Genomic DNA, 16,486 nt, shown 5'->3' with positions numbered 1-16,486 from the left:
GACATTCCGACAACAAAATCCTAGGATTTTTTCCGACGGATGTTGGCTCAAACTTGTCTTGCATACACACGGTCACACAAAGTTGTCGGAAAATCCGATCGTTCTAAACGCGGTGACGTAAAACACGTACGTCGGGACTATAAACGGGGCAGTGGCCAATAGCTTTCATCTCTTTATTTATTCTGAGCATGCGTGGCACTTTGTCCGTCGGATTTGTGTACACACGATCGGAATTTCGGAAAATTTTATAGCCTGCTCTCAAACTTTGTGTGTCGGAAAATCCGATGGAAAATGTCCAATGGAGCCCACACATGGTCGGAATTTCCGACAACACGCTCCGATCGCACATTTTCCATCGGAAAATCCGACCGTGTGTACGGGGCATATGAGTTGAGCTGGGTTTTAATCTTACACATTTTTTTTTCTTTACCTTTTTCATTGTTCACTTCAGCTTTATCTACTTGTTTTACTTCAGCTTTCTCTCCTCGTTTCACCTGAAACAAGATAAGCAATCTTAATCACATACGAAAATCCACCCATGTTTAAGAGCACATGAGACTGCAAACCTTGTAATGGCAAGTGAAATTAATATTTATCTTTAAAAAAAAATCCATTTTGACGTAAAAGCAAAACAAAAAATTTAAAAAAAAAACCTTTTCATTGACATCAGCGTTAATTATGATGTCAAATTTCGATTTAGTTTTTGTCATAGTCTTTTAACTAAAATGCCACTTTAGTTTTAATCTTATTTTACGCACCTGAATTGTTTTAGTTTTAGTCGTATTTTAGTCGACTAAAATCTCCAGTACATTGTAGTCAACTAAAATCTCCATTATTTTAGTTGACTAAAATCAAATGGGTTTAAATTGTAATGTATTATTTAAGCATTTCTCTAGAATTTCCAAATTCATTATATATTCCTGGAGAAAAAATCTAATAACATGTATTTATGGTATTAAGGTTTGAACATGCACTACAGACACAGATACATTTTTTATTTGTACAGAAAGTATCTCACAAAAGTGAGTACACCCCTCAAACTTTTGTAAACATTTTATTATATCTTTGCATGTGACAACACTGAAGAAATGACACAAATGTAAAGTAGTGAGTGTACAGCTTGTATAACAGTGTAAATTTGCTGTCCCCTCAAAATAACTCAACACACAGCCACTAATGTCTAAACCACTGGCAACAAAAGTGAGTACACTCATAAGTAAAAATGTCCAAATTGGGCCCAATTAGCCATTTTCCCTCCCTGGTGTTATGTGACTCGTTAGTGTTACAAGGTCTCAGGTGTGAATGGGGAGCAGGTGTGTTAAATTTGGTGTTATTGCTCTCACTCTCTCATACTGGTCACTGAAAGTTCAACATGGCACCTCATGTCAAAGAACTCTCTGAGGATCTGAAAAAAAGAATTGTTGCTCTACATAAAGATGGCCTAGGCTATAATAAGATTGCCAAGACCCTGAAACTGAGCTGCAGCTGAGCTGAGCTGCATCACTTTTGTTGCCAGCGGTTAAGACATTAATGGCTGTGTGTTGAGTTATTTTGAGGGGACAGCAAATTTACACTGTTATACAAGCTGTACACTCACTACTTTACATTGTAGCAAAGTGTCATTTCTTCAGTGTTGTCACATGAAAAGATATAATAAAATATTTACAAAAATGTGAGGGGTGTACTCACTTTTGTGATATATTGTATATACTGTATATACCTGTCAATTTACACAGCACTTTACACATATATATTGTACACTCACATCTGCCCCTGCCCTCAAGGAGCTAACAATCTAAGGTGCCTAAAGCCCCGTACACATGGGTCGAATGTCAGGAGAAATCGGCCAGTTAAAAGAAAAACAGGCCGGCATTCAGCCCGTGTGTATGTCACCCTGTCCGACAGAAGCCAGCCATTTGGGCATTGATCGGAGTGTGCGGGCTGGGGGGGGGTTAGAACACCATAGCTCAGTGGAGGAGATTAGACAGTATTTTTTTTCACCCGGGTTGCACAAAAAAAAGCAACTCATAGTGTATACCAGGCTTAAGGTGATTGTAAAGTCTCCCTTTTTTTCTCTAATAATAACAAACATGTTATACTTACCTGCTCCGTGCAGTGGTTTTTCACAGAGCAGCCCAGATCTTCGGGTCCCTCTTTGGCTCTCCTAGCCCCTCCCTCCTGTCGAGTGCCCCCACAGCAAGCAGCTTGCTATGGGGGCACCTGAGCCGAGTCACAGCTCCCTGTGTCTATTCAGACACGGAGCCCCGGTTTGGACCTGCCCTCTCTCTCCTAAAGAGCCAACTGACTTTGATTGACAGCAGTGGGAGCCAATGATGCCGCTGCTGTGTCTCAGCTGAGGAACTCATGGACATCGCTGGACAGAGATGGGGCTCAGTTAAGTATTAAGGGGTGCTGTAGGGGGCTGCTGCACACAGAAGGTCTTTTATCTTAATGCTTAGAATGCATTAAGATAAAAAACCATCTGACTTTACAACCACTATAACTCACATTCATATATACTAGGGCCAATTAACAAACCAGCATGTTTTTGGAGTGTGAGAGGAAACCGAAGTAAACTCATGCAGGCACAGGGAGAACATGCAAACTCCAGGCAGGTAGTGCCGTGGTTAGGATTCAAACCAACAACCCTAGTTCTCCTAGGCAGCAGTCCTAACCACTTAGCCACTGTGGCATTGTGATATATGACCAGTGGTAATGATGATGTCAAATTTCAATTTCGTTTTAGTCATAGCCTTTTGACTAAAATGCCATTATAGTTTTAGTCGTATTTTAGTCATCTGATTTGTTTTAGTTTTAGTCGTATTTTAGTTGACTAAAATAGTGTTAATTTCATCAACGAAAATATTTTCGTTGACAAAATTAACACTGATTGACATATAGAGGTTGATAAACTGTGTACTTTGCAAATGCAGTTGCCCTGTGCAAAGTGCAGTTAATCCAGAGCTTAGTAAATGGGGCAAAGCTTCACTCTGCAAATAATACCCAATCACATGCAAGAAAAAAACAAAAACAAAATTTTTGCTTGCACACGATTGGATGATAGAAGTCAGCAGAGCTTTCCCTCATTTACCAAGCTCTGTCTGGAGCAACTGCACTTTGTAGAGTGCAATTGTACTTGCAAAGTGCACAGTCTATTTGCCTTTAGTAAATCAACCCCCAAATGTTTTCCCCTCTGTTTTAACACAACAAAACTCCAAAATCCATTCAAATATGAGCAGAGTTTGAGAGTGGTAGGAAAGGTATTTATTGCTACTTCCTCTACACTGGTTGTTTGATTGCAATGAATATACTAATCTGGGGCAGGAATTTAGGAAAACATGCCCGCACACTCAGAAATGACCATTACAGAGTCTGCAAATATGATGTTGCTGTTGGTGAGAGATGGGGGTGTGTTGGTGGATGCACTGTCCTAACTCACAGGGACTTCTGCACACTGAGATCACAGACATTCCACCTGCTGTCCTGCATTGCTGGTTAAACAAGGAAATTGCAAGGGATTGTAAATAAAAAGCCTTAGAAGTCCAAGTACAAAATATGTTTTACAACATAACTGTGCATCATAAATATAGATAGAACATTACTGGAATTTCTACAGATCAGCTTGAACAATATATTATTTATTTAAGTATCACAGGTTTCCTTCATGACACTTCCCTGTCTACCTGATAGGCAGAGAGGCAAAATGGGTCTTTTGTATTGCTGTTTAGAGTAAGTCCACCGAGGGCTGCTGTTAGAAATCATGTACAGCCCTGTACCTCCAACCCATTCATTGATCATGTAGTGGTGCCATTTATTGCCCTATACACACAGCTAAAGTTAGAGTAAATCTTCACATTATTGAGTTAGCAATTTCGTGTTCAGCAGGTGAGAGCTAAATAGTAATTAGATCTAAAACAGATACAAACAGGCAGAGCAATGAAATGGAGGGAAGAGATGTGTTTCATCACATTAGCTCTCCTACATTTTTATGGACAAATTGCATCTCATTGCTCTTAAAGCTACTAGACAATGAAGAAGAATAGTTAAATATACTGTATATTAAAGAAACAAGATAATGTACATCATGCCTACCAAAACCTGTTACTCTAGGTATGGAGCCTAAAATGTAACTATGGGTAGAATCCAAACCAACATATACTCTCCCTCGTCGTTTCTCTCCCACTAATTCATCCTATCTACTTCCTAGACAGTTGATAGGACTAAAGCTGGCCATACACTGGTAGATTTTAAAAAGAACATTTGTACAAAAATTTTCAATACATTCAATGACTTGCTTTCAAAAGTAATTTAAAATTCTGTTTGCTTTTAACGTTTTATTTTGGAACAAATGGATTTTCTTGAATGAAAACCTTATACACTGTTAGAAAATCACTTCTTCAAGAAAAGTTTTCTATCCTTTTCCTTCTAATATTCTCGCTATCAATGGTTAAAAGTTTGACTCCCGTAATGATCAAAAAATTGAATGTTCTTAAAATTAAAAATGTCAAACAAAATTATTTTAGTGTATGGCCAGCCTAACCCCTCATCACACTCAGCTAATTTAATGATCATGCCTATCCCCAGTCAAAAATCCCAGCAGACCTATGTGTCCTCAGTATTTATCAACTTGGAACAATACTATGGTCATCTATGTGAGCTGCAGTTGATACATTGGAGTTAATTTGCTAATTGACTGTTTACTTTTCAAGGGAATTTTCACATTTCAAAGGAATTTTACTTTAGTTTAGTAAATTAAGTGATGCTCTGCTGACTTTCATCATCCATGTTCAAGCAAAAATACTGTTTATTTTATTTTCTCTTTTTTTATTTTTCCCTGTTTCCCTATTATAGGGAAAATATTGAAGCAGAGGCTGACCAAAGTTACAGTTTCCTTGTCTGACTAGGGAAAGCATATCAGTAACACAAACTAACCAGAGAAAAAAATTAGAAAGCGTGTGTGCTCTATAGGAAATTATAAATCAATTGATGCTGTGTTAGCAGAGGTTTATATGTGAAAATATATGTACATAAAGGTATATGTGGAAAATGCACACCAGATACCAATGAGGTACCAACAAAGTGACAAGTGCTATAACCTTACTTCAATAAATACATAAAAATGTCAATAAATATGGATGTAAAGATTTGATAAATTCATAAACGTGCAAAAAATGTATATGTCCAGAGTTTAATAATATAATAAATCCATATATGGTTAATTTTGCAAAATAAAGTGACAGGTGCTCTTTAAGTGCTTCAACAATCCTGCATATTCATAAATGTATGAGTTGGTGCTCCAAATTGTGCTCCCCCTTTTTGCCGCACTAACCAGAGAGTTCCCCCCCACAAAGGGGTAAACAGCATTCAGAGCACACACTGACTGAAACAGTGGACCCCAGATCCTTGGTTGGTATATCTCTCCTTCCTTTTTTCAGTTTCTCTGCCCCATTGCCTCATACACCTTTTTTTTTCTTTTACAAAGCAAACTTTGCATCGGTAGCTCTGTCGGGTATGGCTTCCTGAGTCCCAGCCCAAGACCCATAAACCACCTGGAGCCTTTGTGAACAAGCTGAGTAATGCTCAAAAAGTAAGCTGTGTCATCTTCCAGCTACCATACCAAAGACTTAGACTGAGGCATATTAAAGGGAGGTGCAGGGAGCAGATGGGAAGGGGAACCAAAACTGGGAGCAGGAACAAGGGGGAGTAGGTACAAAGCAGCAAGGTACAGGGCAGGATCAGGATCAATGGCAAAAAGAAATTGGCAGCAGCAAAAGACTGGAGTGAGTGGCACTAGTAGGGGAGGGACTAAATACCTTCCCAGCAGCCAGCATCAGGTGGAAACTCATAACTGGGATCTGCTGGCTGCTGTGAGACACCTTCTGGTGGAACCAAATCTACAAACTTCAGCTCTGGGAAGCACACTTCCACCAGCAGGTGGTCTAGGTCCTGGCAAACTGATTACCTTATGTTTGTCAGTTTTGATTTTTGCTCATAGTCCCACTTTAAGTATTGTATTAGTCAAACATTCCAAGTTAAACAGTAGTGAAATCACTTCTTAATGATGAGTATTTGTGCACTTGGAATTTGACCATACTTGAGAACAATGCAAGTTTTTTACAATGACAACTGAATACAAGGCCACAGTTTTAGAAAAAAAAAATATTTAAAAAATAATTGTATTACTTATATTTGTTTATATTTCATACCCATATTCAATATATTTACTTCTAGGTAGGCACCTCTGGACTGTCTTACCGTCTCTTCTTCCTTAGGGCAAAAATTTATATCCATCATCTTCGGTCTTTGTTTATTGTTTTTCTTAAAATTTGCAATCTTCTCTGCACAAGACAAAAAATGTAACATTTTTAAACATATGTTAAAAAAGCTGCATGCTCTAAAATGTAAAAGTATGTATGTCATGTATTTTTTTCTCCTTGTTCAGCGATAAAAATCTGTTCAACAATTTTATGGAAATACCTTATTTTGGGTAAGGCCCTTACCTGGTGGTGGTTCAGAAATTTCCAGCACAAAGTTGGATGGAAAAGCGCCTACTAGCTCTCCATTTTTACCCAGCCACCAACCATCTTCAATCTGTGTAATGTAAGTCACAGGAAAGAAACAAAAAGTGATTATCTCAAATATGTTTTAAAGGGAAAAAAAGCATATTGTATTTCTTGAAGGCGCCTACAGTATTTTGAGCTATTATTGTAGTATTTACATAAAAAGTATTTCTTTTGTAGTTTTTTTTTTTTTTAAATGCTTGCCCTAAATTATTTTTTACATTAAATTGAAATATTTGTAGAGTAAAATATATTTAAAGCTGAAGTTTAATCTTAGATTTAGCCTTCCCTGGTTCCCTCGCCCACCCCTTCCTCCTTTGGGAAGAGTTATGCAAATATGAAAATGCCTTCATGGGTGGATGTCAGACTGGAAGAGTGAGCACTTCTTAGCAGACTACACTGCTGAATCTCCATTATTTGAAAGATATGAAATCCAGTGAATAAAAGTGTCAGGTCAATAACTGTCACGCTCGGGAGAAAAGAGTTATTAAATGTTTGACATCCTCCAGCCAGGAAATGAGGCAAGCCCTATCTAGCCCTATCTAGCTTGCTTCCGTTTCTAAGGAGCCTACAGTGAGCAGTTACATCAAAGTAAGCAATGTCAGTACTGGGGAGGAGCTTGTATAACTGTACAAAACTAAAGGTAAGACTGGATTTTAGGATTAACCCTTTTGCTGCCACAGGTGTTGTACTTACGTTTGCAGCAGTGGGGGGTTTTACGCACACTCGGCTGCTACAGCAGTTGGTAATATGTGCACACTTCACAAGCTGACTGTTGGCTTTCAGGTGTACGTGATCTGGCTCATCCCCCGCCATGTTTCCTGACCCCTGCAGGAGTCATCAGGTAGACAGGAGGGAGACCAGTGATCCTCCATTTGCTGATCTACCCTATCTAGTAAGAACACAGAAGCGACACTTATCACTTCCAGTTTCCACTGTCACTTTTGCCAGCAGATTTGGCAAGGGAAACAGCTAATGGAGCATGATTTGTCCCTCATTAACTTCAGTGGAGGGCAGGGGAGGCAACAGGGGTATAATAGACCCCTGATGTCTCAATAAAAATAACTTATGCGATAGCAATAAAGTTGATTAAACAAAAAGTGTAAAAAACTAAAGTGACGCAGAAGCAATCCTCCTCCCACCAAAAAAGTTAGAACCTTTACTTTAAAATGTACAGTATGTGGTGCCTTTAAAATGTATGTAGTGTTATAGAACAGTAGGATTGTTCTGGCATAACATATTTTGGATGTGTAATTGATTTTTTATCTTTTACATTTAGCTTGGCCTAAATACAACAGAAGCACCCCAATCTGATTAGTTTCAAAGTGAAAAAGGCTTTTTAGGTAGTTTTGGCTGCACCGCCTGATTCTTTTATCAACCACAGATAGGCCTGAGTTGTCTGGTGGAATTAGCAGCCATATCAGTTCTAAAAACGTTACAAGTTGGCCAGCAGCACAGCAGTTCAGATACAAAACAACCCAAACTTTTTAGGACTACCAATTTGCATGTGTCAACAACAACTTGAACCTTAAAGCTACCTAAGCTTAAGCCCCCAACCTCACAGTCCCTTAAGCCATTTAAAGTAAAGCACCTAACCTTTAAAGTACTCAGCAATTAAACCTGCTAAATAAAATCCCTGGAATTCTATATTTGTTAATTATCTGCTCTAGCAGAGTGTGTACTGATAGCGATCCTCTATTTACTAAACATTTCTGCTAATCTGCATGAATGCAATAATGATCCATCAAAAAAAAAAAAAAATACTTCATTGTATGGGCCTTAGTATATTTTTAGATTATCACAGAGCTATTTCCTGTCCTGCTGTTGAATTCAAATCCCCCTGTTGAGTTCAGCACTTCTGTAGTTCCACAGACTACAGGGGTGATGTAATTACGTGACTAAAGCCTAGTACACAAGGGCCAAATGTCGGGCAACATCGGTCGGTTCAATAAAAACCGGCTGACATTCGGCCCGTGTGTATGGCAGCCGTTCCTGCAGAAGCCAGCCTTTTGGCCGGCTTCTGTCAGATGAGCAAGATGGAAAACCAGCAGCCGACCGGATCCCGGAGCCAATGGCTGAGAGCGCTGACCAGAGTGTTCTGGGGGGGGGGGGGGGCTGTCCCCCTGTTAGAACACAACAGCTAAGCAGGGAAGATCGATGTACTAACGTCGGATCGTTAGTACAGTGACCTGAGCTGTCAGTTTTTTTTCATTCAATTCTCTGGGTTGTACAAAAAAAAAACCTTATAGTGTGTACCAGGCTTAACACAGCTTATGGGTATTCCTGAAGGCAGTGTCATCTTTGAGTTCCACCTAGTAATGCCTACAAACACTGAATGATTGCTCTGTAGCTCCCTGTCCACAACCAGAGAAGATAGGGGAGAGGAAGGTAAATGGAGCAATTATGTGGGTGTGCAGTTCTAGAAGTTTAGTTCATTTTAGGAATCGGTGTTGGTTAAAAGTCAAAAGCTGGCCATACATTATATGAGGTTCTTGTTCAATTTCCTTTAGATTTACCTTCAATTAAATAATGCAAGGCAGGACCGTCTTTAACCTCTTGCCGATCAGCTGCAGTCATTATACTGCGGCAGGTCGGCTCTACTGCGCAAACCGCCGTGGGTGTACTTCAGTTTGTGCAAGGAGGATAGCGGGACTCGATGTTCACCGGCGACCCGCGATTGCTGTGTACAGAGGCAGAACAGTGAACTGCCTATGTAAACAAGGCAATTCCCCATTCTGCCTAATGACATTTCAGAGATCTTCTGTTCCCAGTGATCGGGAGCAGTGATCTCTGTCATGTCCCAGTGAGCCCATCCCCCCCACAGTTAGAACACACCCAGGGAACACAGTTAACCCCTTGATCACCCCCCTAGTGTTAACCCCTTCCCTGCCAGTGTCATTTTTACATTGATCAGTGCAATTTTATAGCACTGTTCAATGTAATAATGTCACTGGTCCCCAAAAAGTGTCATTTGGAGTCAGATTTGTCCGCCGCAATGTCGCAGTCCCGCTAAAAATCGCAGATCACCGCCATTACCAGTAAAAACAATTACAAAAAATAAATCCCTAAATCTATTCCGTAGTTTGTAGACGCGATAACTTTTGCGCAAACCAATCAATAAACTCCTATTGCAATTTTTTTTTACCAAAAATATGTCGAGAAATATATAGCGGCCTAAACTGAATTTGTTTTTTTATATATTTTTGGGGAAATGTCAGAAAATTGTCAGCCTTTTTTTGTTTATAGCGCAAAAAATAAAAACCGCTGAGGTGATCAAATAGCGCCAAAAGAAAACTCTATTTGTGGGTAAAAAAGGACGTCAATTTTGTTTGGGTACAGCGTCTCACGACCACGCAATTGTCATTTAAAGCGACGCAGTGCCGTATCGCAAAAAATGACCTAATTATTAAGGGGGCAAATCCTTCTGGGGCTAAAGTGGTTAACATTGATTGGACCCTGGGCAAACATTCTCTTCCCCCCTCTCCCCTGCAATTTTGTTTTCCACCTCAACATCCCAAAAAACAAGCACACACAGATAGACTTATCTAAAAAAAACTTTAATAATGTAAACATAAAAAACTGGTCCACACTCACTGATTGGCCCAGGCTCACTGACTGGTTGCTAGAGGTTACTGCATATCCTTACCACTCACTGACTGGTTGCTAGAGGTTACTGCACATCATTACTGCTAACTGATTGGTTGCTATAGGTTGCTGCTTATCATTACCATTCACTGATTGGTTTCTAGAGGTTACAACACATCATAACTGGTAACAGATTGGTTGCTAGAGGTTCTTGCTGGTTTACGCTCATCTGGAATATGCAGTTCAGTTTTGGTCACCAGTCCTCAGGAACGGCTTCTTGAATTAGAAAGAGTTCAGTGAAGGGCAAGCCAAGGAGACTGTGGAGATCTGCTAGGGTGTAGAAGCCGCCTGCCCGGGAACCAGATCATTTACACCAACACCAATATGTTAAGATTTATTGTCAATATCTCTGCATATAAACTCCTTAGTTAGTTACTTCAGAAAAATGTGCAATCACTTAAAAATTTTAAAGTGTTATTCTGCTTACTAGTCACAACTGATGCATATCATTATTCTTCATTTGTCAACAAAAATCCCAATAAAAAATATAAAGATGACTTGCTAAAAAAATAGTCAAGAAAAGTTAAAGGGCAAATTGTTTAGGCTTTAAATGGCCTCACCTCCTCCAGGACTTCTAGCACTTCCCCTGCTACAAGCTCCAGTTCATCTGGCTTCCCTGGGTTGTACGAATACTCTGCCCGACACCATCGCTGCTTCTTCTTTTGAACAGTAACTGTAAAAATATACATTTCAAGTTAGGAGATACTAAATTAAAAAGACCTAATTTAATATGCAGTTGCTGTGAAGTAACATATCAAAGATAAACTCCAAGCAAGCAGTAAAAAACACATCTAAAATACTGTATATGGGAATACTTTCACCTTCTAAAGCAGCTTTTCTCAACCTTTTTTTTAACATAAGGGAACCCTTGAAAGAACTTTCTGGTCTCAGGGAGCCCCTGCTAACAGTTATTATATCTACAGCTCGTGGTACAATCCCCCTTAACAGATACTTTAAAAAATGATTGGTGCCAGTGTTTACTTATCTGAGAGTCAGACATTTTTCATTGCTAAAGGAACCCTAAAATTCCACAGAACCCTGGCTGAGAAAAGCCCTGCCAAAGAACTTGTAATACTATTCAGCCAAACTTGTAATTCAGGAACCCCTGCTGCTGTAGGATTGCCACCTGTCCAGGATTCACCCAGACTGCCCGGGTTTTGAATCATGTGTCTGGGTTTCATTCTGCCTTAAACCCAGACACATTATTCACACCGGACTGTGGCTGGGAAGCTTCACACTCCAGCAGCGCTCAAAGTATTGACATAACAGAGTGCTAAACTTTTCAAGCGATTCCTAGCTAACCCCTCTAATAAATGGCTTATGGACAGGGATAGTCACATTGCTTCAGCCACGGGGCACTGCGTGGAAGGATACTGTATTCCAATAGGCCCCTCCTGCCGGATGGGGACAAGGGCATTGTCTGGAGTTGTTGCAGTGGCTTTGTAGGGTTCTCATGGTGTGCATGGGGAGGATGATGCTGCTGGCTCAGAGGGGGTGAAGAGGGTGTGGTATCAGGACATGCACAAGGGCAGTTAAGGATGAAGGGGCAACATGCTGATGCACTGTACTCTGTACAATGGACTCATGGCACTGCTGCAGACTGCTGTCCAACCTCCAACTTTATGACTTCTTAGACACTGGGATAAATATTTGCAGAATCAATGATGTATTGTGCAAAAAGTGAGAACAGCTGATAGGAAAGGCTGGTTATCCAGCTAAAGGCAGATAAGGGCTGCACATAGGTGTTAGGATGACCATGGAGGTTAGAGTGTCACATAGATGTTAGAGTGAACAATGGAGGTTACAATGCCCCATACACTTTAGGACACCCCATCTATGTTAGAATGATTCATAGATGTTAGAGCACCCCATAGACAAAGCAACCCATGGAGGTTAGAGCACCCCATGGATATTAGAGCAACCCATGGAAGTTGTATTGCCCCATAGATGTTAGAGCACCCCATGGTTGCTAGAGGGACCCATAAATATTAGAGCATACCATTGACAAAGCAACACATGGAGATTAGAGTGCCTTTAGTACCTTTAGAGTACCTTTAGAGCACCCCATGAATGCTAGAGTGACTTCATAACCTTTACAGCACCCCGTGGATGCTAGAGTGACAATAGACATTATAGCCTCCCATAGATGTACCCCATGGTGGACAGAGTGCCCCATAGACAGAGTACCCCATGGACATTAGAGTGACCCATGGAGGTTAGAGCAACCCATGAAGGTTAGAGTGCCCCATAAACTGAGTACCCCATGGATATTAGAGTGATCCATGGAGGTTGGAGCACCCCATAGATATTAGAGCCACACCCCATGGACATTAGAGTGACCCATGGAGGTTAGAGCACCCCATGTAGGGTTGCCACCTGTCCGGGATTCATCTGGACAGTCCGGGTTTTGAATCATATGTCAGGGTTTCAGTCTGCCTGAAACCTGGACACATTATACAGACTGGACTCTGGCTCCCCAAGTTACCGAGATAGTCACACACAAATCTGTTACTGCTAAACTGTTCGGGTTTGGCATGAAGAAAAGGTGGCAAACCTACTTGCTAGATAGTGCCACCAGTTGTAAAGCCAGCCATACATGAATCACAATTCATACACTTCAGCAGGGACCAATAAATTTCAATCTATGTATGGGCATCCTGGTTGTACACAAGTCAATGTATCAATCAACTTAAAATTTTCCCCGGACAAATGTTTGTTGTCGGATTTTCCGAGCGTGTGTAGTCCGTCACACAAAAGTCCGAAGTACAAAATCGCATGCTTGGAAGCAAGGACGAGCCAGTCTTGTAAACTAACGTTTGTAATAAAGAATTAACATTCGTGACGTGGCAAATTATGAAATCTCGAAATGCAGCGCACATTCTCTTCTTCTGTATTCAGTATTCCCGAGTGTGGCTCGGGGTTAAATTTCAGCACCATTAGTGGTAACCCCGAGCCACACTCAGGATTACATCTCAGGATCCTGGTGCAGGTTACTTACCTTGTCCCCAGGATCCTGCGATGTCCCCCGTGGTGTCTGCGGGCTCCGTCCTCTGCCGAAGCCTCTCTGTGCCAGGCTCCGTTTCCCTACAAGCGTTGCGACGCACGGGGGAGGAGCCTGGCGGCAAATTCAAAAAAATTTAAAAATCATAACACATACAGTACTGTAATCTTACAGATTACAGTACTGTATGAAACCTTTTCACTTCCCTTTAGTCCCCAGTGCTTTGTCCAATGCCCTGCATGCGGTTTTAGATTATATATACTGTTCTTCCTGCCTGGAAACTTGAGATTGTCCATAGCAACCAAAAAGTGTCCCTTTACATCAAAAGTGGTTTTAGACCAGCTAGAAAACAGCGATAGTAAATTAGAACACTTGCAGAATTGAGCGATAGTGAATTGTGGGGAAATTTATTTTATTATTATTTTTTTTCATTATTTATATTTTTTTATTATATTATAATTTATGATTTTGTGTTTCACACTTCATCATACCCAGGATATCTACTAGACTCTTGGTGGACAGATCTAAGTGTGTTATTGCTAAGAATTACAGACCTACAATATAAAACGCCAAATTTCTATGCAAAATAATTGTAGCGCTTTGAGACGCAAAAATCTGAAATAATCATACTGCCAGGGAGGTTAATTGGATAATAATGAAGCTGCTTTGCTGGTGATACTGATGGAGTTATTTCAAACAAATTTTCAAAGGCTTTTCGATATCAAAAATAATATTATTATGCTTTTTTTTTATTTTGGACAAGTTATTACAACACCAATATCCTGAAGTTTTTCAGATCAAAGATACAACTATGTTGGTGTCCCTTGTCAATTTTACATTGTATTTTTTTTAATGTAACTGCCTACTCCCAAACTGTCATTTGAAGTAAAACACATAGCCAAGCATTATTCTACGCAATTTTTTTATTGTGCATTAAAAAAGAAAACAAATAAAATTAGACATGTTATCTGCCAACAGAACTTAACCAAATAGTGCATCTATGCATCCAAAAATATAGAAAATATAACAAATCAAATCATTATTTTTCAACCAAAAAACAAAAATAAAAGCCTCATGCATGTGTCCTGCTTCTTAATATAGGGGGTCAACAATGCCAAGAGTTGGTGAAAGCAGGGGTCCGTCATCCGGAGATAATTCCGAAAATCATCTAAATTATTCTCCTGGAGCTCCCGCAGCAAAGGCCATGTGACATAATTGGTCACGATTAATAAAGCAACCAATTTTTGGTCCAAGAACTCCTCCTCCCCCTGTTCCTGGACTGGACTTGGGTCAAAGGAATAACTCCAAGGCCAATAATAAATAACACTTTATCTCCTCTGATTCTGCAACATGCCTGGTTGACGAACGGCTGTTTAGAAACGAACTGAAAAGCACGAAATAAAAAGCGTGAAATGAAAAGCATGTAATGAAAAGTGTGAATCAACACTCACCAAACTTCTACTAACAGCAAATTAGCAGAAGGAGCTCAAAGGGTGGTGCTAAAGAGCTGAAAAACCACATAGTACATCACTACGTTTGTGTTTGTTGGCCAACCATTCCTTGTCGTTTTTATGCAAGACAAAGTCCAGGCACATGCCTTCAGACAAAAGTCAGAGGTTTTGTCTGTGGAAAATCTGATCGTGTGCACGAGGCTTAAGGCTTCATTTACGTATTTTCTGCACAGAATGCAGGTTCTAGCTGGCAGAGCTAGCAGAAGATCTTGCATAAAAATACTCGCGCTTAGATCCATACAAGAGTTTAGACTCAAATGCCCCGTTCACACAATCGGATTTTCGTCAACAAAATCGTGGATTTTTTTCCGACGGATGTTGACTCAAACTTGTCTTGCATACACATGGTCACACAAATATTATCGGAAATTCCGAACGTCAAGAACGCAGTGACGTACAACACGTACGATGGGACTATAAAAAGGAAGTTCAATAGTCAATTCAATATGTGCTATCTCCATTGCGAACACTAGTTTTACAAGACCGAGCGCTTCCATCTCGTACTTGATTCTGAGCAAGCGTGGACTTTTGTGCGTCGGACTTGTGGACACACGATCGGACTTTCCTCTGTTGTTGAAAAATTTGAGAACCTGCTCTCAAACATTTGTGTGCGGAAATTCCGACAGCAAATGTTCAATGGAGCATACACACGGTCGGACTTTCCGACAACAGGCTCACATTGAACATTTCCCGTCGGAAAGTCCGATCGTGTGTATACAGTTCCTCTTACGGCTTATGCATGTATGCAGCATACATTTACATGCATTTATGCTCGTACATATCTGAAATCTGGGTGGCCCTACTTTTTTTTTGTATGCGGCTAAATGAGGCGCACATTTTTGCCTGTAGATGCAGCTATGTGTATAGATTCATTGATTACTAGTGTTGTGTTTAGATGTGTACAAAACTATACGCTATGCACATCTAAATGCAACGTTTTTTTCTGCCTGTGTGAATGAGTTCTAAAGATGAACTCTTGAAACCTAAAAATCCTCCCTTGTACAGGGTCCCAAGCTGGTTATCTCCTCCAGAGACAAACTTATACAAGTCAAGCTTCTGCATTGGGTCTATTATACCTCATTGAGGCTTTCTTGGATGTACCTGGGGCAGGACTCTTTTTGTCCTCGCTGTCAGATACATGGGATCCTTTTTGCATATGGATGTGTCCTAAGCTCACTACTTACTGTTCAGAGGTCTTTGAATTGATAAATCTTCACCTACAACTATCATTACCTGTCTTGCCAGATTTAGCCTTGCTAGGACTTCATGATGATGCACAGCGGTCATATAATTTGAAATTGTTGATTTCTTAACTCCTGTTTTATGCTAAAAGAGAGATCCTGCTCAAGTGGACTTTGACAGAGTCTCCTACGGTGGCATCCTGGGAGACCATGGTAGATGCTTTACTTCCTATATATAGGCTTAGCTACATGACCAGATGATGCCTAAGTGTGGCTTCCCTGGACATCCAACTAGTTGGGGTTACTGTTTGTGTAATAATGTGTAGTACTCCCTTCTGTACTTTGGGCTCTAAGCCAATAGCTAATACCATGATGGAACCTTCCTTTCTCCCACCCCACCCCCCTCTCCCACCTGCTCATTGTGTGATCACAACTAATTAGCTGTACATACTGATGTATGTTGGCCGATCTCTTGCTTGCCTACTCTGTATACCTGAATGTACTGAACTCACCATGTCAAATGGTTTTTGTTGGATTTTTCTTTGTATTTGTATTGTTTTTATACTTTTATACTTTTTCAATAAACTC

The 16,486-nt window shown here is 40.3% G+C and overlaps 1 protein-coding gene across 2 annotated transcripts in view; it reads right to left on the bottom strand.

Annotated features, from left to right (window-relative positions):
* SH3D21 (SH3 domain containing 21) overlaps positions 1-16,486 on the bottom strand; it is a 178,217-nt gene that overhangs the window by 105,200 nt on the left and 56,531 nt on the right. For both annotated transcript variants that reach the window (XM_073615621.1, XM_073615620.1), the window contains exons 4-7: positions 10,766-10,878; positions 6,501-6,591; positions 6,256-6,338; positions 431-494 (exon numbers count right to left, since the gene is read on the bottom strand). In XM_073615621.1, the coding sequence (XP_073471722.1) occupies positions 431-494; positions 6,256-6,338; positions 6,501-6,591; positions 10,766-10,878 (351 nt within the window). The remainder of the gene's footprint in view (positions 1-430; positions 495-6,255; positions 6,339-6,500; positions 6,592-10,765; positions 10,879-16,486) is intronic.

This window comes from Aquarana catesbeiana, linkage group LG02, assembly GCF_042186555.1.
Source record: "Aquarana catesbeiana isolate 2022-GZ linkage group LG02, ASM4218655v1, whole genome shotgun sequence".
Classification (NCBI taxonomy): Eukaryota; Metazoa; Chordata; class Amphibia; order Anura; family Ranidae; genus Aquarana; species Aquarana catesbeiana.
The sequence above is the reverse complement of the archived record's forward strand: the minus strand, read 5'-3'. Positions and strand labels throughout refer to the sequence as shown.